Raw genomic sequence first — 25994 nt, forward strand, 5'->3', positions numbered from 1 at the left:
AATAGTCCATCGAGGAATGTGTGCTTGTTGTGACCGCGCAAGCCCTGCCAGTTAGATTCCAACCCCCGCCAAGCTTTGCCTCCCTAAAAATAATCCTCCCCCTTTGCCTCCTCATGCTCTATGCTGTAGAGTCAAGTGCACACAGAGGACGACTTATTGTGTGGGCTTTGACATGACGGTGCGCTGTCCTAGAGTACATCGAGAGGACCTCCTCTTTTTTTTCTCACAGGGAGCTCAAATTACAGTTGAATGGGATTAGGTCAAAACCTTTTAAAATGCATAACCTCTCAAGCGTAAGTGCCCTCAGATGTGCCTGAGCGAGGATCGAATCTGTTGACAGATGACGACAGGGAAGGTTCCCAGCATGAGAACGCACTGTTGAGCCAAATTAGAGTGTTTCAAGGTGTGCCAGGCTGCAGAAAGTTTGTCCTCCAGATGAGGACATGGCTTTTTTTGGTGGGGACCAATGACAGTTGTAGCTTCAGTGCAAAAAACAAGCTTGGTGGGGTCTGTCGTTGTGTGAGGTAAGGATGAGGCACTTTCACAGCATGTAAAACATCTGGTACTGGGCATGAAACGGCATTTTAACAGTTTCTTACTCAAGTGCCATTAATTCTGATAATATGAAGGTGCTGTGGGACAACATTTTTTGAATTATTAAAATTATTGATATCAAGAGATTTGAGACCAATTAAGCTACTGTTCTCTTAATTGGCAACTTACTCTTCCTGCTTCTTTTTGAAAATGGTGTTTGATTCTTATGTCAGGATACTGTTGGATTTGCATGTTTAAGAGGTCTTCCTGCTGTAAGGCTGACTCACAAGCACTTACCTAATTCTTTGCAAGAGCTGCCTGGCTTGGTTGCTTCTTCATCAGCTCTGAAGCCCAGAACATACTCATTGCTTAGGCATGAAACCAGCATGCATCATTTTATCTGAGGGGAGCTAGAAAATTGGCTGCTTTCTAACACGTGATCTCAATGCATTGGGCATCCATAACAGCCCTGCTTTGCTGTGAAAGGTATCACCATAACCCTGTGCTGCGAGTCACATAAAGTAAATGTGCCATAGCTGTGATTAAGTGTTTTGTCCTACTAGGATGTTTTGGATTCTGAAATATCGACAGTTTTTTTTGTGCTTACAGAAACATAAATCAGTACCTCAGGGGTTAACAAAATCTTTGTTTTCATCCATATTAGTTGGATTTTGAGGGCAGCTGTAGATGCAGCATACATAAGCCAAAATTTGAGTGATTTAGCACTGTTTGTGAATTTGTAAGTTGCATTACTGCTGTTCTGAGTTGTAGATTTTTCTGATAAGATATAAGAAACTATGAAAACTATGAAAAGCACAGAAAACCTTCGCTTCAACAAATGTGATCTCAAATGCTGTAATGTTAAGCCATGACCTGCTAGACTCCTCATTTTCAGAAGTACTTTTATTCGCTGCAGAGTCTCAACTTGTATATCCGGCATTGAACAGTATCAATATAAGTGCCCTGGATGAGAAGCATGTTTTTAGCCATCTAAATTTAGCCTCATTTAAGAACATTGCTTTTGTAAGCTTCCTTGCAAGCACTGTTTTGCAAGATATCCTTATTGCAGCACAACAACAGCTGTTTAGCTTCCTTATCCCCTTGTTCACCTGAGCTGACACAGATGTCCAAGATGAATGTCCCTGGATTACTTATTCACATTAGCAGGTGCAGCTTTAATGTTATTACTGAATAAGTGATGTCATTTAACTAAATTGAAATTAGGCCACAAACCTAACATGCATTATATTTTTCTTAATATTTCTATATGTTTGGAATGCTAACTAAGTGCTCAGCATTCAAATTTGGCTGAAACTGTAATTGTAAATTTGTATATAATAGATTGTATCCTGACTTCTGCCCAGTGACTGCTGGGATAGGCTCCAGCTCCCCTTCGTGACCCAGAAGGATAAGCGGCTTAGAAGATGTGTGTGTATATAGTAGACTTATATAGTAAGGCTTTGATGGATAGCGTCAAACACACAGGTTGCCCGTGTGTAAAATACACCATACTGTAAAGCTGGAGTGAACTGTCATTCAATAGGATGTTCGAAACTGCGTGTTAAACTTAATAAAACTTTCTTAAATCATTAACTGGGCCTAGCCAATAAATGCAATGTGAGCAGTATATTTGCCAAATACTAATGTGCTTAAGTTTACATTATTAAGCTCATCAATTAACATCATTTTCATTACAATATGGATTTTCGAACTTTAAAGGAAAAGAAAAAATACTGTTAGCTTTACTGTATGTTAATGTAATGAAATGATATTTTTAAAATTTTTTTAAATGACAAATTTTGGAAGCAACAATAAAAATAAAAAAAAAAACACTATTATTTGTTAATGTATGATCTTTTCTTTGCTAAGTCATTTAGCCACGCATCTTTAGTTCCTTTGGTTTGCTTTATTAAGCATATACCATGCTTTTAAAATAACAACTGATTTGGTAGTTTGTTTTATTTAAGGCGTAAATAAATATTTACGTTTAAAGTCTTTAATGGTTTCTATCAATCCCATAGAATGTGGGAGAATGTCATGAAATAATCCTTCAGAAAATTAAGACTGTCTAATTAATGTATCAGAGCCTAACTTCTGGACTTTCTCATTAGCAATTCATCATCTCCACAAACTGGCCAGAGCTGCCAGAACACCCGCATCTGTTTGCTGAGTCGTGGACTAAAACATAGGAAGACAATAAACTGTTTGGATCTGCATTTCTCAGAATGACTTGACCTGTCAAATCTCATCACAAAGCAATTTAAAAAATCGCCCTTTCCGTGCTGTGCATGACTCATATCATGTAACTTCTTTCCTTTCTTTTTTCCCTGCATGTTGGAACGCTTGGACGGCGGTACTGTAAAAATCTTGTTGTCAACGTCTCCAGTCAAAGCTGTCAGGCAAATGGCTTAAGAATTAGTCATGGCCCACTCATGCCTTTGCTAAAATCCTTATGATCACGAAGCACTGCTAAAATTAGGATGATTGATGGGTAGGGGGTGAGGGATAGATGTGGTTGAAAGCCATATTCACCTTGTCACCGTTAACAGTGGAGCTCCAGTACAGTGACAGGGCCTGATGGACACTTTGCTTGCTGGTCAGGGGCGATGTTTTGTTATACCATTTGCTTTAAGAAAAGTAGTATTGTAATAGGACAGATGTTCAGTAAAAGAGATACAGAACCATAATTATGTGTAATTATAGACTTCACCTGTAGTTAAGTATGGTGATGTCAGCATTTATTGACTGATGTATTACACTAAAGCCTCAGCAAATAATCTGCTAGGGCAGTTTGACTAAGCTTCTTGTCCACCATTACCTCTTGTAGGTTTGGCCAAATTGTTAAATAGTATGCTGTAGAGTTGCATTTAGGCGTACCACGTAGACTGTTAAGAGGAAATTTGCGTATTAACTTAGCTACGCTGGTTTAAACAATGGTAAAAACATTGCAGTACCCATCACTGTGTTGTTTAAAGAATTCTACCTTTTTTTTTTACATACATAACGTTCTGGTTGCTTAAATTGTTAAGATGCAAACAAAGTCATTCAGACTGGTTTCATGTGAAATGCACCATTCTTGGTGGCTTGTTAAGCACCAAGGGCTGTATTACAGAAGCTTCATATCTTTTTTGTCTAAAGTTAAAAATTTAACAGGTCAAGATGAGATTTTTCATAAATATGTGGTAAAGAAGCAAATTTTAATTTAGGAATTTTATCTTACAGCATCTTATCTCAAGTTAGGGAATCCTAAACTCCTCAGATGAAGTTGACAATCGACTGTTACGTATTTTATCAAGCAACCGATCATACGCTCACAGCTGAAATGTAAACGTCATCAAAATAATGTTCAAAATGTAAGTTACATCTATTGTTACTGATGTAAAATAGGTCAAACCAAAACTAAAGAGCAATAAACTGGTATGTTGTGACAGCGCTGTGGTGACAGTGCTGTTTATCAGTGTCGCCACTCCCCTGTTTCAGTTTCCATTTCCCAAATGCTTTAGCCCACTGCGCTAATGGTATGCCTCCTAATAAACAGACACACAATCAGCTCTGTCTCCGCATTATTCACCAACATCACTGTTTTCATTAACATTTACACACAAGGTAACAAGAGGGGACGGTGGAGATCGTGTTTGTTGTGTCTGGGTTTTTTAAAGCACAGAGTTAGAAAACGAAAACATCTCGCAAGTGAAACCACTGTTTACAATACAGAAAAATGTAACGTTGTTATGCTAATAGTGAACTACGCTTCTGAAATAACTACTGAGAGTCAGGACGTTAAAACATTTTTAAAACCTCTTTATAGCAGAGTGGTACATTCAGGTTGTTGTCAGGTAATATAGTCCCTAAAAAAAAATTATTGTTTTTTTAATTTACCACCCTTTTACCATCATCAGTATTGCATATAATCAGGCTCTTGTGCATTCATTGGTGGTTTTGAATAGCAATTAAAATGGCTATATTTGTGTTGTAGACATCTCAACCTCTGGTTCTTATCACCACCACTGAAAATTACCATTGGTAAGTATGTCTACATATTTCACATCAAACCACTCTGAATGACTGTGTACTTTTCAGACTGAATTATGCTTAAAAAAACTTGTAAAAATGGTGGAATTTGTTGTGTGTTTGAGCACCAGTGTCCGGTCAGGGTGTTAGTCAATTGTTTTACATTACTAAAGACAAACACTTATTATTAGTACTGTTATTGTTAGCACTAAGGTTCTCTTCACCAAGACATCAAGCTTTTAGTTGACAGCTTATTCAGACTAACACAGCCGTTTGAAAAGGCTTCATCTTCACATGAAGGTATATGCAATCAATATGTTAATATGTTGAAATCAGTGTGAATTTCTTTAGCATTGTAGCAGGGCAAATAAAGTGTTTAGGCATGTAATTACATTCAAAGCTATAAACATTGCACTTAGCTAGTAGCAACCGGTTGCTTTGGCTTTATGTGTCACTTTCGACTTGCTCTCAATACGCTGTAAAGATGTCACAGCATATGTCATTTCAGTACCCCAGGCATGTCCTCTGGGGTTCATTTTTTCATTCCTTTTTTACCACAAAAGAGGCATCGTCAGCTACCCCCCTTCCTCTGCATGCTAAGACAGTGCACCAAATTTAATTAGAACAAAAGCTCCCCAATGATTTTTACACAGTGATGTGGAAGAAGGAGAGGGCAGCTCTTTGCCTCTTTGCTTTTAGTTGCTTCTTTTTTTATTGCACTCTCTTTGAACGACCTTGTGGTTGCTAGATGTTCCTCTTTTTTCCTTCTCTCTGTCCCATTACATCTTATTTACTGTGGTTATGTCCGTATGAAAATGCAAGTGAACTGCTTCATTGTCTGTCTGTGCAATCTATATTTGTATTCCTTTACAGCCCAGGGATTGTAAATGTCACTGTATTTGTCAGTGCACATAAATAGACAGGGTGTTTATGCTCCGCTGTGCCATATGTTCATCTCTGGAAAGAGGCTGTAGTGGAAAGTGTTCCTTGATGTCATTTTATGTCAGATAGCAGAGACCTCCTCTTGCTAAGCACAGGTTAACACACAATTGCACTTCTAATCTTGTCTCGCAATGACTTTTTAGGATCATTTGCCAGCACAAAACATGCATTTTCAAACTGCATTGATGAAATCATATATATATATATATATATATATATATATATATATATATATATTTTCACTTGAATAAACTATAATATATCAACTAGGGTGGGTGATATGGCAAAACTGTAATATCACCTTGCTTGTAGACGTTTTCATGATACACGGTATATATCACAATATTTAGTTTTTCTGAGGTTTGTTAAGTTGGAACTGGAAAAAAACTACTACTGTGATCTCAATTCAATGTATGTTAATTGAACAGGACTACTTATGCTCTCTTTGGAATGAAACATGAGGTTGGTCAATATTCTTTAAGTACTGTCGATATCCATGATATGCACAGAAAAGTGTATTGTGATGTAATTTATCATAATAATGACAAAATATCATCATACTGCCCACCCCTAATATAAACACACAGTTATTGCTGAAGGTACACTGTGAAAAATGGCTTTTCAGTACTTCATGTGGTAGCAAGTAAATTAACTAGTTTTATTTAACCCAAATAAATACTTTCAATGACGATTCTTTCAGTCAATGTAATTAAATAAAACTAGCTCAATTCCTTGTTACCACACAAAGTATTTTTAGGTTGAACTGTTGAGTCATTTTTACAGTGTAGATAAGCTGAAAGACAAAATTGCTAAATTATTTTATTCATGTAAAAATTCTGGATATATGTTATTTAAGTAAATTCTGACCATTACCTTTTCACTACCGTGCAGATCAATAGACTGTGTTAATAAAATCCTCTCCTGCTTCACTAGATTTACAACATTAAAACATCCACATACCATTTTTTGTAACTCAACACACTGTTATAAGAAACTCAGGCAGATAAAGAAGCTTTTAGGTGAACCAGATGTTTCATTCTGTGTTGTTACGTGACAGATGTTGAACCTCAGATGTAAAGTGATGCAGGAAAAAAAGAGTGACAGATTGTTAGTGAGGGGCCTGTTCCCCACCCCACCAGAGCCACCGTCTTCTTTAAGTAATTACAGCCTAGTTTCTGCGTTTTTGCTCATGTTGCTGGATCACCAGCAGCTACCTAATAACTATGCTGTAAGCCAACATTGTGTTCTGAAGGTTCGCACTGAAGAATGTGTTAAAAAGAATTAGGGACCAGATTGCAGAGTCAGCATTATTGTAGTGCTGTTACTGTTCTCTGATAAAGGATTAAAGGTTGAACAGTCAGTGTTTGTCTTTAAGATAAAATAAGATATAAGATAGGTATTATATTTAGAATCTTGCAGATTCATGGTGTGTCGAAGTCTGATAAGTAGTGTCTTCAAATCATAATTCAACTGAGATCAATTGATCTCATCTGACAGGAACTGAAACATTAAATTTACCTGATTCAAAATTGTACATCTGTTCTACTTGGATAATACAGCACTGTGTAAAGGTCAGAGACCACCCTACATTTAAAATGGCCTTTAAGTGCAAGTTATTCACTTAAAGGACAAAGAAAACTCACTTACATAAGGAAGGTAAAAGTCAAAGGAAAAAAACACAGTTTCCAAAACTGGAGTTCAAAAAATGGTTAAAACATACAGAGAAAATGTGACTCCTGGAAGACCTGGTAGACACCAAAACTGCCCCCATCAGATAAACAGCACTTGAAGCTTTCATCTTGGAGAGAGAGGCGAAAATCAAGCTGCTTCAGATCTGAAAACATCCACAGGTGTTTCTGTCCATCCTTCCACTGTGAGAAGACAACTCAGCACTATGGGTCTGAAAGGATGTGTAGCTGTCAAGAAGAACCTCACTGAGAAAAGGAGACAGACACATCAAACAAAGAAGCTGAACAATGGACTGACCACCCCAGAGTCCAGACCTCAATATCACTGAATGTGTTTGATTACTTCAGAAAATGATTAACCTACTTCTAAGATTGAACTATGGAGGTGTGTCTGCAGATTTCTTTGAGAAACTGAAAGTGAGTCTCCTGAAAAGAATAGAAAATACAATAAAAGCAAAGTGTGGACGCACAAAAAAAGGGGGGAAATGATATTACATTTACTTATTGAGGCTTCTGTGTAATTTTCTGTTAAATATGTTTTGTTAATGGTGCTGAAAAATGAACAACTTAATGGCAGTTTTGAAAGAAAATTAAATAAATAAAGGTTGATCTCTGACTTCTGCCCTGTACTGTATATTACATCAGCAAAATCATTCCTGAATGTAAATAAACTGAAAGGCAAAACTGTGTGTATGTAGTTTATTTCATTAATGTGGAAGTGATGCAAACATTTGTAAATTCAATGCGTCATTTTATTTAGTTTATCAAAATAAAAGGAAAATAGTAGGAGTTGGAGGTTTCTGGTGGCTTTAGTGGAGGTGGTGTGTTTTGTCTGCGGCTGAAGCTTCGCGCCTTTGACCGCTGACCTGTTGGGAAGAAGGAGCTGAGTAGCCAAGAGCGAACGACTGAGCGACTGCTGGCTGTTGTCCCTGTGTAGCATTTAGTGACTCACACACACACAAACACGAACACTGTCACGCTCCCTAACATGCGCACTCACACAAGGACTTAGTCATCCACACACACACACACACACACACACACATACACACACACTCTTACTCACTGGCACTCAAACACATATATACACTCTCACACTCACACTGACACACCACAGAGAGTAAATGCTCACTTATAAACAAACGCAGACACAACATACACATACAGACTAGGACTGCAAGCAAAATAATACTGCATTTTAATTCTGTTGCTGCACTTTGGAATTTTGATACACCTTGCAGTGTATTTAACTGTTAGTGTAAATTCATTACATTTATTTGTATTTTTTATTTGTATTATTGTATTTTTTATTGCACCGATCCCTGGTATCAGCCCGGATATTGGCACTTAAAGTCTCAGTCTGCAGTATCAGTCTCTGCAAAGGAGAATACTAGCATGGCAACGCAATTTCTGATGCTTGCATCCACCCCAGTATATGGAGCTTAACTGAATCAAGCAATGTTAACGTTGTTGGATTATTTCACATTTGAGGCAAGCTGTAGTGCAAATGCTCATAGCAAAATTTCTAATGCCCGTATTTTGATAAATTAAGATAAATTTTAATTTCATTTTCAAAGAAAACCATGCCAAAGAGCACAGCGACTGTGTGTAGCTCTGAAAACAAATCTAATGTGAAAAAAAATCTAATGTGAAGTTTTCCAACCAGTAAATGCCATTCATTAAAGCTTAGTATGTTTTATTTGTGTTACAGAACACTGTGTTTACCAAAATACAGTATTTGAAAAGTGGAATGGTAAAAATATTGTAATTTATAGGTAGCTATCAAGTAGGTCAGATTGAATTGGAGTTGTTATCGGTACTCTATATCTGAAGGGAAAAAATTAATATTGATGCATCTCTAGCAGTTTTTTGTCAATTACAGATGTCAATTTTGGCAAATTCTTTTGATCATTAATTGACTGTTATTAGTTACTGAATAACTGTTATCCAACAGGCCTTAAATCAAGGATGTGATTCAACAAAATGAATAGTTATAGAACTAAAAGTTCTGGTTCTGAAATCAGCTAGCTTCGGTTTAGTGAACCTCAGTAGCGCTCGAAAGACGTTGCTGTCTATCTCGACTTTGCATAGGACTGAGCATCACACTTAGTCTCAGGAAGCATGAATGAATTTTTTGTCTTGTATTAACTATTATCCTCTCAAAAAGTGCTCCTGAACTCCACTATTTTTAGCTACGCTTCAGTTTATTGTGCCTTCATGTGTAGAATTTGAAAATGTTCTTGAGGTTGAATAATAACCTCTGGCAATCACAGGAAATTTTGTTTATTGGCATTTAAATACAGTTAACATTTGAACATTTTAACAGTTCATACTTTCGAGCTAACTCTATGCACAGTAATAAACTTAAGACTTCAGTCACCTTTTTTAAAAAGACTTGGAAATGGCAAATATCAAATTAATTTAAAGTGCACATGAAAGTCATCAAAAGATTACAAAAGCAAATAAAAGCTCATCTCCAAACAAAAAATGCAGTTAATTATAATGTGAACACATTTGCCGAATAAATGTAAATTATGTCAAGAATGTGAGTAGAGTGAAGTCATTTGACTGAAGGCAGCAGATAGATGTTTTTAAATGAAGCACTTCACTTTAGATGAGCATCTAAAAGTAGACTATCATGCTGAAACTGTTCACTCTACTTCCTCACTGTAAGAACTACAGCTAACAACATCACATCACACAGTGTGAGGGAGTGCTATTTTAGGTTAGATCTGCTATATGACTGGATCACATTCATTCTTTTTTGACCTCCAGTATTGCATCCGGCATTTTCTGCTGATGTTGGTCTAATAGCAATAGCCTTACTTAGGTATTGTAAGCCTTGGCAGTATCAGTATTGCAGAATTGTTTAACAAATTATATATTGTGGAGCCCTAATCGCAGGCGTGTATTCACAGCATGGAGAGAAAATGCATATTCACACATACACAGATTCTCCAAGTGACCAGCCTTTGCAGCACGAGCTGATGCAGCTTCTCTTATCATGCTTGTTAGTGGCCCAAAGAGGCAGTCAGCCAGCAGGTGTGCCCCTGGCAATATGCATGGTTTCACAACACAAGCATGTGTATATTCATGCCAATCCCATGCACCCCCACACACATCCATTTCCTTATTCCTTCCCTATGTTGTGTATCACATAGTATACGATTCACCTATAGATGCATTAAAACAGCTAATGCTCCTGCTGCAATATCATGTTTCATCATCAACATTAGGCCCACTTGTGATAATGGTAATACTGCCACAGTGGCAAAGCTGCCTCAGCCACGTACAGAACATCAGATTCTGAACAAGGGCATCTCTACTTTCAGACCAGAATTGATATCATTAGCAATGATATCAAAAACATTTGCTCAGGCAGAGTAACAATAATAGGTGACTTAACTCTGAAGTATATTCCTATGCATTTATTTGTTTGCTCAAATTTGTTTTGTTAGTTTTGTGAGAAACATGAATTTTTGGCTTTGTTATTTTCATTCAAAAATACAGTACTGTACAAAAATCAGAGACCTTTATTCCAAGACCAGAGATGTTTATTCCAGTCAAAATGGCTGTGACATAAGTTGTTTTTTTATTTTTTTTTAGCATCAGGAAAAAGCAGAACGTATATTTAACAGACAATTACACAGAAGCCTCAACAACTAAATATAATATATATATTTATTTTTTATATTAAGCTTTATTACAGCTTCCATTCTCTTCAGGAGACTCACTTTCAGTTTTTTAAAAAAAATCTGCAGACACACCTCCAAAGTTCAGGCTTAGAAGTTGCTTTAGCATTTTCTACATCTCACAATCCACGTAATCTGTTCCCACACATATTACTGCAGTTTTGGGATCTCCTGTTTGCTTTGGCTAATCTCTGCACAGTCCTGTAGGTGTGATGACAGCATTTAGAGATTGCATTACTTGTAAGAAGAATTAATTAAAAGGCAGAATTTATTAGGCTCATTGCATAAGCAGATTAAACACTTGGACAGCACAAGTATCTATACTTTTCATCAAAATCAAAAATCAGTTTAGAGTTCACATATTAGGCCATGTGCACTGTGAGCATGTATGTGCAGCACTATGCAGGTTCAGACTTCTACCAAACCCTAGAAGACACGAGGTACTCAGCTGAGCTTTCCATAGGTCACCCCCGGTGCAATCCATATCTGCAAAGCAAAGGTGACAGCCTCCGCAGTAGATCAATATGCATCGTCAGCACATGATGGAACCCTAGGGACTCGCAGCGGCGAATAGCACACAGCAGAGCAGGGGACATCTGACATCTGAGAGGGCTTTCACCAAGGGCTCTCCAGTGGTCCCCTTCAAGAGGGGCGGACAGCTGCAGGGAGCAGTCTGTTAGGCGGGGGTGGAGGAAGTGAGATGTGTTCTGTTCTCTCTGAAACAGAACCCACTCGCGATAACAGCACGCAACTTGCCACTTTCTATTAGAGTACAGCTTTTTAGAGAATCATACAGCCACGAGTGACAGTGGTGCTTAAGGAAGCTGTTGGTTACGTCACCACTACTTGAGTAAATTGCTGTAGCTGACCCTGCAGTAAATGTCAGAGTATGACAGCACATTTCTAGTGGAGCATATTAGGAGCAGCCTCTTTTTACTGTGCTGCATGTGGCCTGTAGCTTCGTCTTTCTGTTAAATGTTTGTGCTGTGAGCATGGCAGTCTGCTAGGGGGCTTGCTGCACTTGGAGAGACGCTGAACTGAGAGTAGCATAGCTGCATTAACATAAAATAAAGTGTGGAACAGTCCAGTTTTATATAACTTTTCAAGTTCATCTAGCTGAGAGAGATAAAGGCTTGATACAGAAACCTTTAAACTTTTTAAGTAGTCTTTGTTCATCCAGAGACACTATAAAGGAGTTTTCTGGTTGAAAAATAAACAGGATAGCTCAGAATGCTCAACATGGTGGCTGTAAAATGGGACGTCCTGCCTTTCAATTAAAAGAGTCAATCGCCTTGTTGGTAAAGTACCTCCTTTTTGTGGAGATATGTGCATGCAAAGTAGCCGGAACAACCTGAAAAAAAACAATTTTTGTGCTTTATTTGCACCAAACGCTGATGCTATATTGTTTACCAGTGATTTCAAATCTGTTTAATCTGTGCAGGGCTTGCAGTTTTGAGTTTATAGGTCTCCCCCCATTCAAAGATGTAGAAGACTTGTAAGGCTGGAAGGGCTTAGGTTCATCCGATTACCAACACTACAATAATGCTAATTTCTGCTAGCTCCCCTATAGTTGAATAATCTATCTATTGTTGAAATGAATGATTAAGTATGAATCGCTCAATTAATGTAGAAATCAGTTTTTAAATTTAGCTTGGTTGTTTAATGCGTTTGCTAACTAACAATGAAGACAATAAAGATGAATATCTTATTAAAAATTCACTGTTTTAATGAACTTTCCTGCTAATACAAAAGATAAATTTGAAAAAATATATTTTTCCTGCCAAAATTTAAAATCAAGGATGTGCAAAGTCGCAGCAATAAAATAAAAAATCACACCTTCAGGTTCACCAACCACACGGCCATGTCTACACAAACATCACACAAACGATAAACGTCACACAAACGAGTGCGGATCGCTGTATTGTCTTTAGGTTATTTAATCCTATCTCACTTTCTAAGTGCAATATTCTTGAAATAGTGTAATTTTAGACAGTGTCTATCTTAAACTGACGCTCTATAATGTTACTGAATGCAGTGGGGCAGTGAAGTTGACCGCCCCAAAATAGCTCCAGCCATAAATGTAAGTTGTGTTCAAATTCGGCAAGCAGTGGTGATTGTTTGTGGCAAACTTGTTCTCTATGAACAGTTAAATTTGAGCAAATTCAAATGCGCTTATTAATGTTCTTTTATTTTATTTTGTTTAATTGCCACTGATTTTTGACCTATACTCCTATTCATGCGTTTGGATGTTCAAAAAGTTTTGTTAGTTTATGACAAAAAATGATGACATTGTTAGTTCTTTACATATCAAATGCATGCAACAGCAGAAATTACATTATTGAAGGAGAAGAGTAGATTGAACAACAGAAATTGTCACTTTTTTTTGTTGACCCTTATAAACTGTGTTGCTATATGTAGTTTCATGTTATTTGCTGTACGTGTTTTGGCCACATTTGTTTTTAGCTTGGTTTCTTTTTAATTCCAACCAAATGTAGGCTTGTTATCAATTTGAATCAGTGAATTCTGTTTTTTGCATCTCATTAGTTGGGATACGTGTTTGATCTGAACTTTTCCAAGAAAATGCTGCGTCTTGGGTTTAGTGGCATCAGATGGTCACCCAAGGTCACTCACCTAGACATGTTTCAGGTGATTTCGTTTTTTCTTCTTGTTAGAGGCAGACCTTTCACAGGCTCTGATATTGAAAGGCAGGGTGCATTAAGGCTTCAGTGGCAACAAAGGCCGACCGCTCAAGTCGTCCACGGGCAGCCATGTGAGAGACATAGCGTGTAATCTCTAGCTCTCACTGCAAAGGCCTAGCGAGCCTGGAGCCATTCGTGCTGCCATTCTTCAAAAGCCCCACTCTCACTGCAGACAAAAGGAAGACTCTTGGGAAGAAAGACAGCATGGCTTGCAATCTCTTTACCCTTTAAACCAAAATGACTTTGAGCTGCGCTCTTTGGTCCACTGCTGTTTGTTTCAGAAATAGTCACATCTTGTGGTGTCATTCAGCACACTTGATGTGTGCATTCAACACAATTAGAAATCACTGTGGTTGACAAAGAAATCCCCATTTACCACTGTACATGGAATATCACGCTGAGTCTCACTGTTTATGGAGGGGAAAAAGCAGCAAAAGCAAACAGCATTTAGATTTTTATTCTCTCCCTTTTAAATATATCTCTAAAAACATATTTGAAAATGTCATGGTGACAACTCCTGTGTTTTTTAAATGGTTGTAAATGCAGTTTAGGGTTTTTAATTACATCAATTTGTTGCTTATAAAGTCACATTTAGGCAGTGAAAACTTCATATTAGAGAATAAATGGTATGATTTAAGTATTATTGCAGTATTGTTAAAATGTGCTGAAAATGTTCAAAAGGTACTGATAAACTGAAATCATTTTACCAAGTTGTATATTCAAAACCACAAATAAAATTAGCAGCACTATGCACATTTTGCTTGCATAAACATTCAAATAGTATAGCTAATTTAAACATATGAAAACCATATCAAATGTGCATTTATATTAAAAGGGGCATCATGTGGCTATGAGAGAGGTTCAAACATGAGAGCGTTCAAACAGTTTATTGTGTTTTAATGTTAATTCAGTACAGACACAGTTTAATATTACAACTTACCCTCTGATAACCTGATTTAGGCTTTCAGAATATCCTGATTATTTAAAAAAAATGTTTTTGATGGTAACATTTTCTGATAAGGACATTTAGACTGTCAAACTATCCTGCTTGTAATTTTAATACGAGCCTGAAGTTGGCTTTCTCCTCACCAGCTTCTTGTTTGAATATTCCTGTTCCATCTTAAATGGTGCAGCAGTTATATTCTGGCGCCTCAGCCATTATAACTGCTCCACCATTTAAGGTGGAATGCAGAAATTCAAGCAAGAAGCGGGTGAATAAAAAGCTGACTTCAGCTTTGTAGTTTTGATGCTGGAAAGCTTTTTTTTATTAAGGAGATTTAAGCTATCAAAATATCCTACCTAGAAGTAGGGCTGGGTGATAAAACGATAACGATAACTATTGCGATATAACTTTTCCTCGATATTGCAATACATGTTCGATAAATGTTCGATATAAAATGATTCAGAGATATATTGCACCAGTGTATGGCACTATTTCTCCTGATGCATTGGTTAGATATAATTAGAATAGCTTGTGTTAGGCATGAGATCAGTAACTGACCTGGACTCACCTCTCTAAACTGACATACTAAATCAGTTTATGTCCATTCTTTATACAATTAAGGAATGCGTTATGGAATTTAGTTCTGTCGTGTAGTCTTATAGCTTAATGTTTAGTATATAAAACATAAAAACAGACTTTAACAAGGTAAGATAGCATAATTACATTGAAAGCAACAATGATGTCATTGCCAGCCTTAGAAGTTTTTCCCCTTACATTCTTCAGATGCTTCTGTCCACATGACCTCTATAGCTGAGGGTTGCAGAATGTCTGCAGAGAAGCATCTTACCCATAGGAGGCACTGCAAAACGTGTGTTCATTTTGAAGGCACAAATATTTCCTCTTAGACTTTGTTAGGACTGTCAAAGTGGGTGATTCACTGAAATGTTATAATTGAAATGTGTGTGGGGGACATTTGTAACTTCAAAGCCAATACTTTAGAATCAGGAAAACGAAGCCTGGTTTGTATCAGATACACTGAGAGGCAGGGTTGTGTTTTTTTGTCCACCTGCCACTGTGGCTGGTGGATCTACCAGCCACGCATTTTTTTTTACTGGCCACTTTCTTGTTTTAACTATCAGTGTGTAACTGCATGTGAAAAATAATACAAGATTAACATCTCTCTCTCTCTCTCTCTCTCTCTCTCTCTCTCTCTCTCTCTCTCTCGTTTTCCTGAGCATTCCTCTTCTCCTCCATGAATTCTGATTTAAACAGTACTATCATTCTTACCTGGATGTGGCATTTGGATGATTCATGGTCTTTTATGGCTTCAAGTTTTAGGTTTTTAGTCCCCACAATGAAACTATTAGTTCTCTTATTAACAGTAACTAAATGCTCACTAACCCAGATCACAGATCGCATACATCGCAGTAACATCATCTGCTTAGTGTTTAACAGCTAAAAACACAAAGCAATGTTATAAACATGTAATGTAAATGCTAACCGCTAAATGCTGATCACAGCAGCTGCAAACTAATAATCAAACCACACCTGTGAGAGTGAAACTAACTCATGAACATGACTAACAAGCATTGTACATCCCTAAACAACAGATAGTAAATGATACTGGCCTGTGCTGGAAACTGTTTTTGTAGCCCGTATCGGGGAAGTACTTATGTAATTGTCCAGCTGGCCATTTAAATGTAATTAAATTAAATTGATGAAAAGATTAATTTTAGAATTTTTTGACATGTCCCCAGTGTCATTCGACATAGCCCTTGGGAGGTACGCGTCCCACAGTTTGGGAACCACTGGATACTTGACCTGAGATTATTCTTTTTACCCGTTGTTTGCTGGTTAGCGTTCTGTTTTCAAGTTGTCTTGGTAACAACCTGTGTCTCCACGTTAAAGTGTCCAAGTAAAACAAGCAGTCTTGCGAATTAATCCATGGTTGGTAGGTTAAGTAAATTCATGTGCCACTACACAAAATCACCTGGCCCTGTTGAGAGCCATTCTTTGCTGTTTGAGATGTTACTACGAGCTCCACTGAGCTCCTGTCATTCAGAGTGATGTATGTCTTTCATGCCATACAAAAAAAGAGGAAATCTTCCAGCACCTTCTCTAGACTTTAGTATAGCAAAATCAGATTAGGCTTTGAAGTAATTTGAACACAATTTAAGCGTACATCACATGCCTTTGTTTTTTTTACGCCAATGAAATGACTTACATTAAAAACTTAAGCCCACGTCAATAATTAAAATGGCTGCTCTTTCCCCATGAATGCACTCTGGTATAAACTATTACATTACCCATTTAAAGATGGCCAGAGAGAAAGAGTGATAGAGAGCGAAAAGGCAGTATAAAACAGCAGTTTTGCCTGTTTGAGTTGATGGATCGGTCTGGAAGGTTCTTCTGAGGTTCTTCTCACTCCTCATTATTTAACTTAAAGTGCTAATTCTGACCCTAAATGCCCATGATCAGTTGCTTTTCAAGGCCAAAGTAACACTGTGTACACATGTTCCTTAAACCACATTAAGTTAAGTGATCTCCACTAAACCTGCTTAGTCTGGATTCTGAAAGGTACTAGTTTTCTACAGTATCTATAGTACATCAAAAATGGTTCTACATTCCTGTCTGACTGCATACACAAGAAAACTTGGAAGTTCCCTTCAATGTGAGAGGAAAAGAACATGACAGTAGGGTCTATATGTACTGCTGTGGTGTTGGCCTACCCAGATAACATTAATGAAGAAGAAATCAACAGATTTTTGATTGGTTTGATTGGTTGATTTTGGTTTTGAGACAGATGTTGACGGTAACATTATTAATGCTCAAGAAAACAGTCTGCAAACCATGTTACTGATAAATTCAAACCGAAAGTAAAGGAGGTAACTCATTAAGTTTAGTGAACCATCTGAAAAAACAGGATGTCTTTCATGTGAAGAAGCACAAGCAGGTCTTGTTTAATTCACTCTGACGATTACTTAACAACTAGCATTCCAAAATGCATGTTACTATTATTTTTGTTTGAAATTATTGGCATACGAGGTTTGATTATGGCTTTACAGTTTTCATAAATCTCATAAACTTCAGAAATTTTTATGAATTACCTTAAAGCTTTAAACTGTAGTGTTCATTTTGTAGGTATCGGCATTGTATCAGTATTAATTACTAAAAATTCCGTATCGTAAAATTCCATTGTAACTATCGCATAAATTAGATTCTCTCAATCTCTTTAACCTTTTTTGCTGCACTATTGCTTCTGTATGGATGACCCATCACTACCTGTGCCTCACACGCTGAAGAGAAACATGTTTCTGACTAAATTTATAGGCTCATATTTATCTAGGTTGGTCTCTCACTGGGTATAGCCTGCTTTAGGGGACCATTGAGGCTGCACTGGTAGCCTCTTCAGCTCCATTAGATCAGCTCTAGTAGTGCTAATCAGCACTTCATGTCATTGTGCTGCACTGGGAGGAGAATAAAAGCAGGAGACCAGGCAGAGCGTTGCATGTTTGGATGACCCTGCTGTTAGTAGTGGATGGGAAAGATTTAGAACACATCAGCGATAGTACAAATGCTGTTTTTCTGAACAGTGGCTACGTACATATTTCTTGATACGTCAGTATAATTGTAGACAGCCAGGTGATGGATGGTGAGAAGGGTGTATGGGTTTGTTCAGTCAGTTTCTACTGTATTTATAGTGCACTTGTTTTTTGGCTAGTTATCAGACTTTGATGTCCTGTACAGCTTAAAATAGCTCCACTAAAACTGTTTAAAGTGATGGTGGGTTTTGTTTAGTTTCCTTGAATTACTTTGTACTAGGAAACCTTCCAGACTTGCTTAGCCAAGAGAACAGGTGTTATGGTATCCTTTATAGAACTCTTCATTAAAAAATCTGGCAACAGCATAAGCAGTAGGAAATATGATAGCCAGCTGTGTCTTCTGCACAGCTGGGTTTGAAATTACAGCCCCTGTAAAGTGACTAGGTCTCCTGGACGATTCATACAAGGTTGATTAAAGCAGCTCTGTGGACAGTTAAGGCTGAACCAGAGCATATCGCTAGTAGTCTGATGCCTTGAGTTGCAATAATCCACATGCTAAAATCACATGGGCATCACTGAAACTATTGATTTTTAATTGTAATTCACTTTCATAGTTGTTGATGCAGTGTTTTCAGCGTTCGCTGAAGTGAACCGAATCACAGGCATCCAATCATGTTATTGGGGATTCGATTATGATCATATTGTCTGATCTAGGTGTATAATCTGTTAATGTAATCCAATGTTAAAGTAGTCTGTCTGTTGTGGCTAAGTAGATGATGGGCTTTTGAGGATGTAATTTCTTTTTAGCTGCTATTCAGGCAGATTGATTTCCTTTAAAGGAATGTATGCAGAAAAATTACTTGAGCAAGTCTCTGCATGTGGTATTCAGAATGCTGACCACAAGACTGCTGTTAAACAGATATCTGTTGGGTGTAGGACTGCTCTTACCACAGCAGTGACACTGGCGTGGTAGTATGCTAGTGTGTAGTGATGTGGGCACAGGCTCAGTGGTGTTACTGGAGATTTTACACACATCAGTTGTGCTGCTAGGTTGAGGGTTGTTCATTGCTCAAAAATAATCAGCCAGAAACTGACTATTAGTGAATGGCTTGAGGATGACTAACAAAAACTGCAACAGATGGGCTGCAGTGTCAAACTGTATACCAGCAATGTATCCCTAGAAGACCAATCCGCCTTCTGTAGATCTGCTTTGCTGCAGAATGTTGTCCCAGCAACATCTAACATGCTGGACACCCCCACGTAGTGCTTTCCCACTCAAAGAGGTTCTCAAGTCCATCGCTGGGCTGCCTGTGCCTTTCACAGGGAGGTGCTTTTGACAAATTACATTTGTCAGAGCAGCAGGGCTTTGCCAATAGACAGTTGGAGGATGGCAAAAAGCAAAAATGACAGTGCTGAAGTTTACAAAAGTGCTAGGTCATGCTTCAGACACAAAGACAGCACTCTGAGAATTGTTTAGCATTTCATGTAGAATCACAGAAATTTAGGGCACAAAAGTCTTACAGCTCCTTCCAAATCATTAGTAGTAATAATAGTAATAGCAATAGTAATAATAGTTTATGATCGAATGGTTTAAGAATGATTTGTGGTCTGTCAATACCTTGAAATGAAGTGCAAAATCATGACCCAAGTGTATTAATATTTATTGCTATTACTTCACCTGTACTCTGTAATGTACTGTTACAGCTGGATGCAGCATGCAAAGCCACAAAAAATAATAATAATAAATTCCACATAATACCAACATTCCACATAAGGCCTGAAGCTGCCGTTTATTGGCCCTTTTGCCCCAGAACATTGAGAGCCCTTACGCACACATTGCAGTCTTTGGAGTAGAGTTGCTTCAGCCTGCATTACATAATTCCTTTAACATTTCTGTCCACACATGTCCCCTCCAGCCAACCTCAGCGTAACGTGCTGTGCCATGTTCTTGACGTCGGGTCTCGGGATCTTTTTTAGCGGGGCTCTTTTGATGCTCGCTTTGACCCGAGTGCTCACCCCCCCCCGCTCCTAAAAACTACGCTATAACTTTAATCCGTGGAAGTCTAAAGTTATTACTGTTTTTTTGCTCTGTTGTTCAGATGTATTTACGCAGTTACATAATTAATTACATAGTTCCATAATTTACATTCGATTTACATTCTGTGATTGTATCAATTTGCATCTGAGTTTATCATTGATATGAGGAGGTAGAGGAGTGTCACTTTTTTCCGGTGTTTCTCAGTGATTTCAGTCACTATCAGTAAAAATTCCAGTGCCTTTTCGCTTACATAAAATTAGCAGTAGAAATTAGGTATTTTAATCCTGTGTGAGTGGACATGTCAGTCGAAATGCAATCATATTCTGTGAAGAAGGAGTTTCTTAAGTATGGAGGCACTTGAAGAAGCATTTACTTGTGTTTCTGTGGCTAAATTGAAGATGTACTCTCCTGCCTAACCTGTACATCTCAGCACATTAAAACATTAAAATGACAGAAAAACATCGATTTTATGCAGTGATGTTGACTGTTGGCTGTGAATTGCAAAACCAATGACAATGCTAATGATGCAGAGTCTTAAGTGAAAGCAGTGCTAATGACCAACTGTCTTAAGTGAAAGCAAGAGAGTCAATTAGGATAAATTACGACTGCATTAAATGTTTGACGTTTATATTCTTTTCTGGAGTAAAGGCCGTGCGTAAATTGAGTTGCCACTCCCATCTCTGTCATTTATACAAAGATTTTTTATTCCATGGAAATTGGTCATATACATTACAGACGTCCTGTGGTAAAATTACTTTACCTCATCTCCCATGGAAGACTAATCCCATCCGAACAGAGTGAAAATAGAAGAGTGAAATAGAGGAGTGAAAAGAATTTCTAATGGTTTTTCATCATTGGTGCTGAATTTTACTGGATGGATGGACTGGATGGCTTAATGTCTGGGAAACCAACATTTAGGGTTAGACACTTTAAACTCTTAAGGACCTTCATATAGTCCCACACTCTTACATATTACATTTATTCTAGTTACCAAAAAACAGTAACAGTTTGTAACAGTAACTCAAAAATACGGCTTACGAAAAGAATTATGAGCCTGGGGCTGAGGTCGATAATCAGTTATGCCTGTTACCAAGCAACTGGCGATATGTACACAGCTGAAACGTTAAAAATGTAAGATAGTTAGCTAGACACTTACTGTTACCGATATAAAAACAGAGAACAGAAGTTAGGATACCATTGCAGGTTGTTCTAAATTTAGAACAGTATTTAGGAAATTTTGTCTAGTTAGGATGTGTCTGTAAGAATGTTTTCTTATTTGGGGTTAATGGATAAGATTATGAACTGTTATTCTGTAATAGCTACTGTCCTAAATTCAGTCCTATCAGAAGGTGTCAATGTGACTAAAGAGATAAGATTTCAGAGTTAGGACGTTTCTGTAATACAGCCCCTGGAGCTGAGGGGGTTAATATTCATGAGGTCCCACGTTTAGTCACCGACCCATTGTGGCATAGCAGCCTGGCCTGGGGTGAGATGGCTGGATGGACAGCGTCCGCGCAACACAAACACACACCCACATGTACGCCCCTTTCGAGGATGAGCACCGGTATGCTGTCGCACAGCTGTCAGCTGAGTGAGATGCAGCCACGGCGACACCACAATGAGGCAGCCTCTCTTTCTCTCTCTCTATCCCTCTGTCTCTCACCGCTCGCTTTTTTGTGCTGCTTGTGGCTCTAAGATTCACTTGCTCTTATTTCTTTCTCTCTCTCTCTCTCTCTCTCTCTCTCTCGTCCACCCCCATCCCTCCCTCCCTCCCTCCTGCCCTCCCTCTCCTTCTCTCTCGCTCTCCTTCTCTGTCTCTGTCTCTGAAGGAGTAATGGAGAGGATCACCATGTAGACAGCAGCCGAGCGGAGGACGGGTAAGAATGGGAAACCACGTATGGAGCGACGCCGGACTGCAGCCGTGGTGAGCACGGGCATCCTCCTCAGGACCTCAGCCGGGCTTCCCTGGACGGCTGGCTGGACGCTCTGCTTGTTCTCGTAACGCTGAAGAGTCTCTCCTTCAGTCTCAGAAACTGGACTGGATTGTTTTTTTCTGTTTTTTTGTCCCTTTTTTAATCATTTTGTTTCTTTGATTTCCTCCATCTCCCTGTCTGTTTGCCCAAATTTTTTTGTTCCCATTCTGTATTTCTTCGGTTTGTGCTCAGATATTCTTTACCCTAGCCGCCCCTAGAGGCTCACTGGCCGCGTGGCAAGCCTCTTGTTTTCTGATACCTTCAGAGCGAACCTTTCAAGCAATACTCTGCCACCATGGGGGACATGAGGAACAGCGATTTTTATGCCAAGAACCAAAGAAACGAGGGCAACCATGCCGGAGGCTTCGGCTGCTCTCTGATGGAGCTGCGCTCTCTTATGGAGCTCCGTGGCACGGAGGCTGTGGTCAAAATTCAGGAGGACTATGGAGGCATTGAGGGACTGTGTCAGAGGCTGAAAACGTCTCAGACGGAGGGTAAGTGTTTGGGCTTCTCGTCTTATTCTTTTTACTAAACGAATCCTGTCCCCTCCATTCTCCCTCTACCCCCTCCCCTGCACACTCTAACATTCTCAAGCGTTGGGTGACTCATTCTAATGATAATTGATTTTTTTTTTACTTGGTTCTCCTTGTATTTGTGTGTAGCAAGAGGTCTTTTGTCTTTAGTGTTTTTTCCTCTTTCATAAACCTGCTGCTTGTGCTGGTTGGCTGTCTGGCACAGTTATTAAGCAGAATGTATCTCCCAGGCAACAGCACAGAGGTCAAACTAAATTTGATACTTCTTAAAACGACAGTGCTGTCAGGTGTGATTTGATTTGTGAATCCGATGGCCGCATCTGCTTTCTGCGTGGAATTCCGAAGTGTTTCTTTTAGATCAGAAAGACCTCTTGTTACTGGAAAAAGTGGAAACAGGCACTTACCTGCACCTTAGTGGAAAGTGATGCGATCTTTGTGTGTGTGTCGTCATGGCTTATCAGTTACTTGATAGGATGCCAGTAGACCATCGGGGTTCCACAGTGTGGGCCCCCTTTAGGTCTTACCGATCAGCGGTAGAGACACTAACAATGCGCTAATAGTGCCGTTATCTCACATGCTGATGAAGCACATGGCTGTCTGTGCTGTTGCAAAGTAATATGTCAGGAATTTCAACACTACAAATTATAATTACTTTGATATAGCTTTGATGTATAAACCCCCTTTCCCAGGAGAGGTTCTACTAAGCATGCCTTTGGTTCAGGCTATACATAGCTAATCATCTTTATAGACTGTGATGAAGCTGACCTGATTCTGCTCAGGACAGTGATCTCTTTATCTCCTAAAAACAGACAAGCTGTGTGTGAGCCAGCCACCTCTTGGTGAAAGGCTTTGGTGCAAGAACCCTTGAGAGGTAGTGGCATCTGACCCTGAAGACAGCCGAGCCTTTCCTTCATCTCTTTGCAAACACGACCGCCTGTGCGCTTTTGGAGGGAGGAGCAGACTGTGGCTCTGCTCTGCTAGAACGACTCAGGCTGACACCCTGAGTGTGATGTGATAATGAAGACAAATGGTCACATCTAACCTTGTTAATAAGCACTGTACTGCATTTTCCCACTCAGGGAACAGTCACCTTCATGTACCCAGCAACTGTCTTCATTTAGTGCCATATAACCAGCTGCGTTCTAGTGAGGCATCTCTAATAAAGGTATGCATGGGGCATATTACTTTCTCACCTTCAGATCTTTTCTTGACTCTAACGTGAGGCCAGGTGAAATTTTATATGTTACACATGTGCAGGTCCGACCTGTGAGATTGCAGTAACTGACTGTAGAAAAAAAAAGGCAGAAGGATTAGGTCACAGGGAAACAAGAAACCTTGTGGGCAAGTACCAATATCTTAGGCATACAAGACCACACAGAAATACCTTAAGTAGGCGCTGGTACAAGCTGGAGTTAATATGAATATTTAATGCAATTGATTTAGCTATTTGGAGAAACTTAAGGAAGGAAAGAAAGGGTTTTGATGCAGTAGAATCCATCAGGAAGGCATTTTATGTTCTCTAAAATGTCAGCCTAATCAAATATGCTTGCATTGTTTCATACTTTAATTCATTCGATTACTTTTCCAAATTACTCAAGCCATAACCAAGCAAACAAGGTTATATGGATGCATGGAGAATTTCCAGATGTGGGCTGAGTAGATTGGTCTCCAAGAAGGGCATTATCTTCTTATTACCTGTATCCTGAGTGCTGGCAGTATGTGGGTACCACTGAACGGCCATGTTGCTGGCATCCATATCCTTCCCTTTCCTGAAATCTCCAAGGTTACTGGCAGCTGGAAATTGAAAAGGATGTGTAAGAAACTGGGGACCTCCCAAGGAAAGCATTTTTCTGATAGTGGTATAGCAAGTGCAAGCATTCAGCAGAGATCTCTCATGATGTGTAACACAAACACCTTGGGTCAGGTGGTACAGGGACTATAAAAAACAAGTCTATTCTTACTTCACGTGCTGAGGTGACATCAATAACTCATACAATACCCATACAATCAGACCAAGAAAGAGACATCTCAGTCATGGCTTCACAGTAAACAATTTGCCTGAGAAAGGCCCTAGGGGACGACTATGTGAGATGGCTATTGTATGCTAATGGAACCAGTGTGCTGTGCCCTGGCACCAGCTGCGAACCAGCGAGAAGTGTCTGTTCCCTCGCCGTGGCTGTCCTCCCCCATGACTCCCTCTGTTCTCATTTCTATTTCCGTCTGATGGCCCACCTCACTCCAGTTTAGCACCCACCCTTCCCCTCAATAAGCCTACGCAAAAAAGTAACCAACACTTTTGTCTTCCAGGTCCCACCACTTTCTTTAGTATTTGCTTCATGTGCATACCAGTTTCTTTATAAGAGGCTTAAAATTACTACAGTCACTTCTTCTTATCTGAATCTAAAGTTAAAATGCAAATGAGACGGCTTGCTAAATGGCCGGGCGTAGGCGTGGGACATTTAGCTTCAGCTTCTGGCACAATTCTTACTGCTCGGAAGCAAGCAGGAAAGGTAGATAGATGTGTGTCCAGTGAAGGAGAACTAAAGTGAAAAAACATATAAACCACGTTTATTGGGAACGAGATGCTCTGTGTAATCCGATGCAACAGCAAAACCGACAGAGGGGCTGAAGGTCAAAGCGAGCTGGCAAAACACTGTGGGGGCCAAGCACCAAACATGACATGACCGCAGCGCACACATGCACAGTGTGCTCCTTGCTAGTGACCAATATCCTCTGTAGCAGCTCCCCGAGCCCCCTAGCCTACTTGGTCAGGTCGAGGCCAGGGCTCATATTGTGGTGAAAGGGCAAGGTTCTGGAGTATAAAAGAAGGATGCTGGCTACCTTTGTCTTTCCACCGTTCTCACCAGCTCTGTTTCGGGTGGCTAGTTAAGCAGTGTACCACCTCAGCATGCCTGCACCACCCTCCCCCTCAACCCCTTGATGAGCATGCTAATCTAGTCCGCCTGCCCATGTGCTCATTCCCTTCTGACACATCCTATTTAATCTCAGGCCCACTAGGAATTGCTCCGAAGGAGCACAATCTCCTCTAATAAGGACACTCTTTTTTGCTCGTCAGTATTGCTGCCCTCGTTCTGGCAGCCATTCTTAAAAGGAGAAAGCATTTCCTTTGAGAGTAGATTATAAATGATATGTTACAGTTTTTCCCCCCTTCGAGGGACAGATGCTCCCGAATGTATGACCTTGGATTGGAGCTGGAGTCAGCGATAGCAGTCTTTGACACAGAAAAGTAAGAACAGAACAGGTCATATCAGCAGCTTCATCAGACAGTATACGTAGAGGTCATGATTTCATACTTCAAACAGGGTAGATAGGTGTACTCCAGGTCCATGGTTGTGGACTGTTTTAAACCACTGCAATAAGGTCTATATTGCAGAGGGG

At 39.2% G+C, this 25994-nt stretch overlaps 1 protein-coding gene across 4 annotated transcripts in view; it reads left to right on the forward strand.

Annotated features, from left to right (window-relative positions):
• The first annotated feature begins 316 nt into the window (after positions 1 to 316).
• Positions 317 to 25994, forward strand: part of atp2b2 (ATPase plasma membrane Ca2+ transporting 2) — a 94230-nt gene continuing 68552 nt past the window's right edge. For 2 of the 4 annotated variants that reach the window (XM_036559525.1, XM_036559526.1), the window contains exons 1-3: positions 319 to 524; positions 4511 to 4557; positions 21919 to 22556. In XM_036559525.1, coding sequence (XP_036415418.1) covers positions 22358 to 22556 — 199 coding nt within the window. In that variant the 5' untranslated portion in view covers positions 319 to 524; positions 4511 to 4557; positions 21919 to 22357. Of the gene's footprint in view, positions 525 to 4510; positions 4558 to 21918; positions 22557 to 25994 lie in introns of all 4 variants that reach the window. The other 2 variants (XM_036559527.1, XM_036559524.1) reach the window with 2 other exon arrangements.

Source organism: Colossoma macropomum, unplaced genomic scaffold (genome assembly GCF_904425465.1).
Source record: "Colossoma macropomum unplaced genomic scaffold, Colossoma_macropomum, whole genome shotgun sequence".
NCBI classification, from domain to species: Eukaryota; Metazoa; Chordata; class Actinopteri; order Characiformes; family Serrasalmidae; genus Colossoma; species Colossoma macropomum.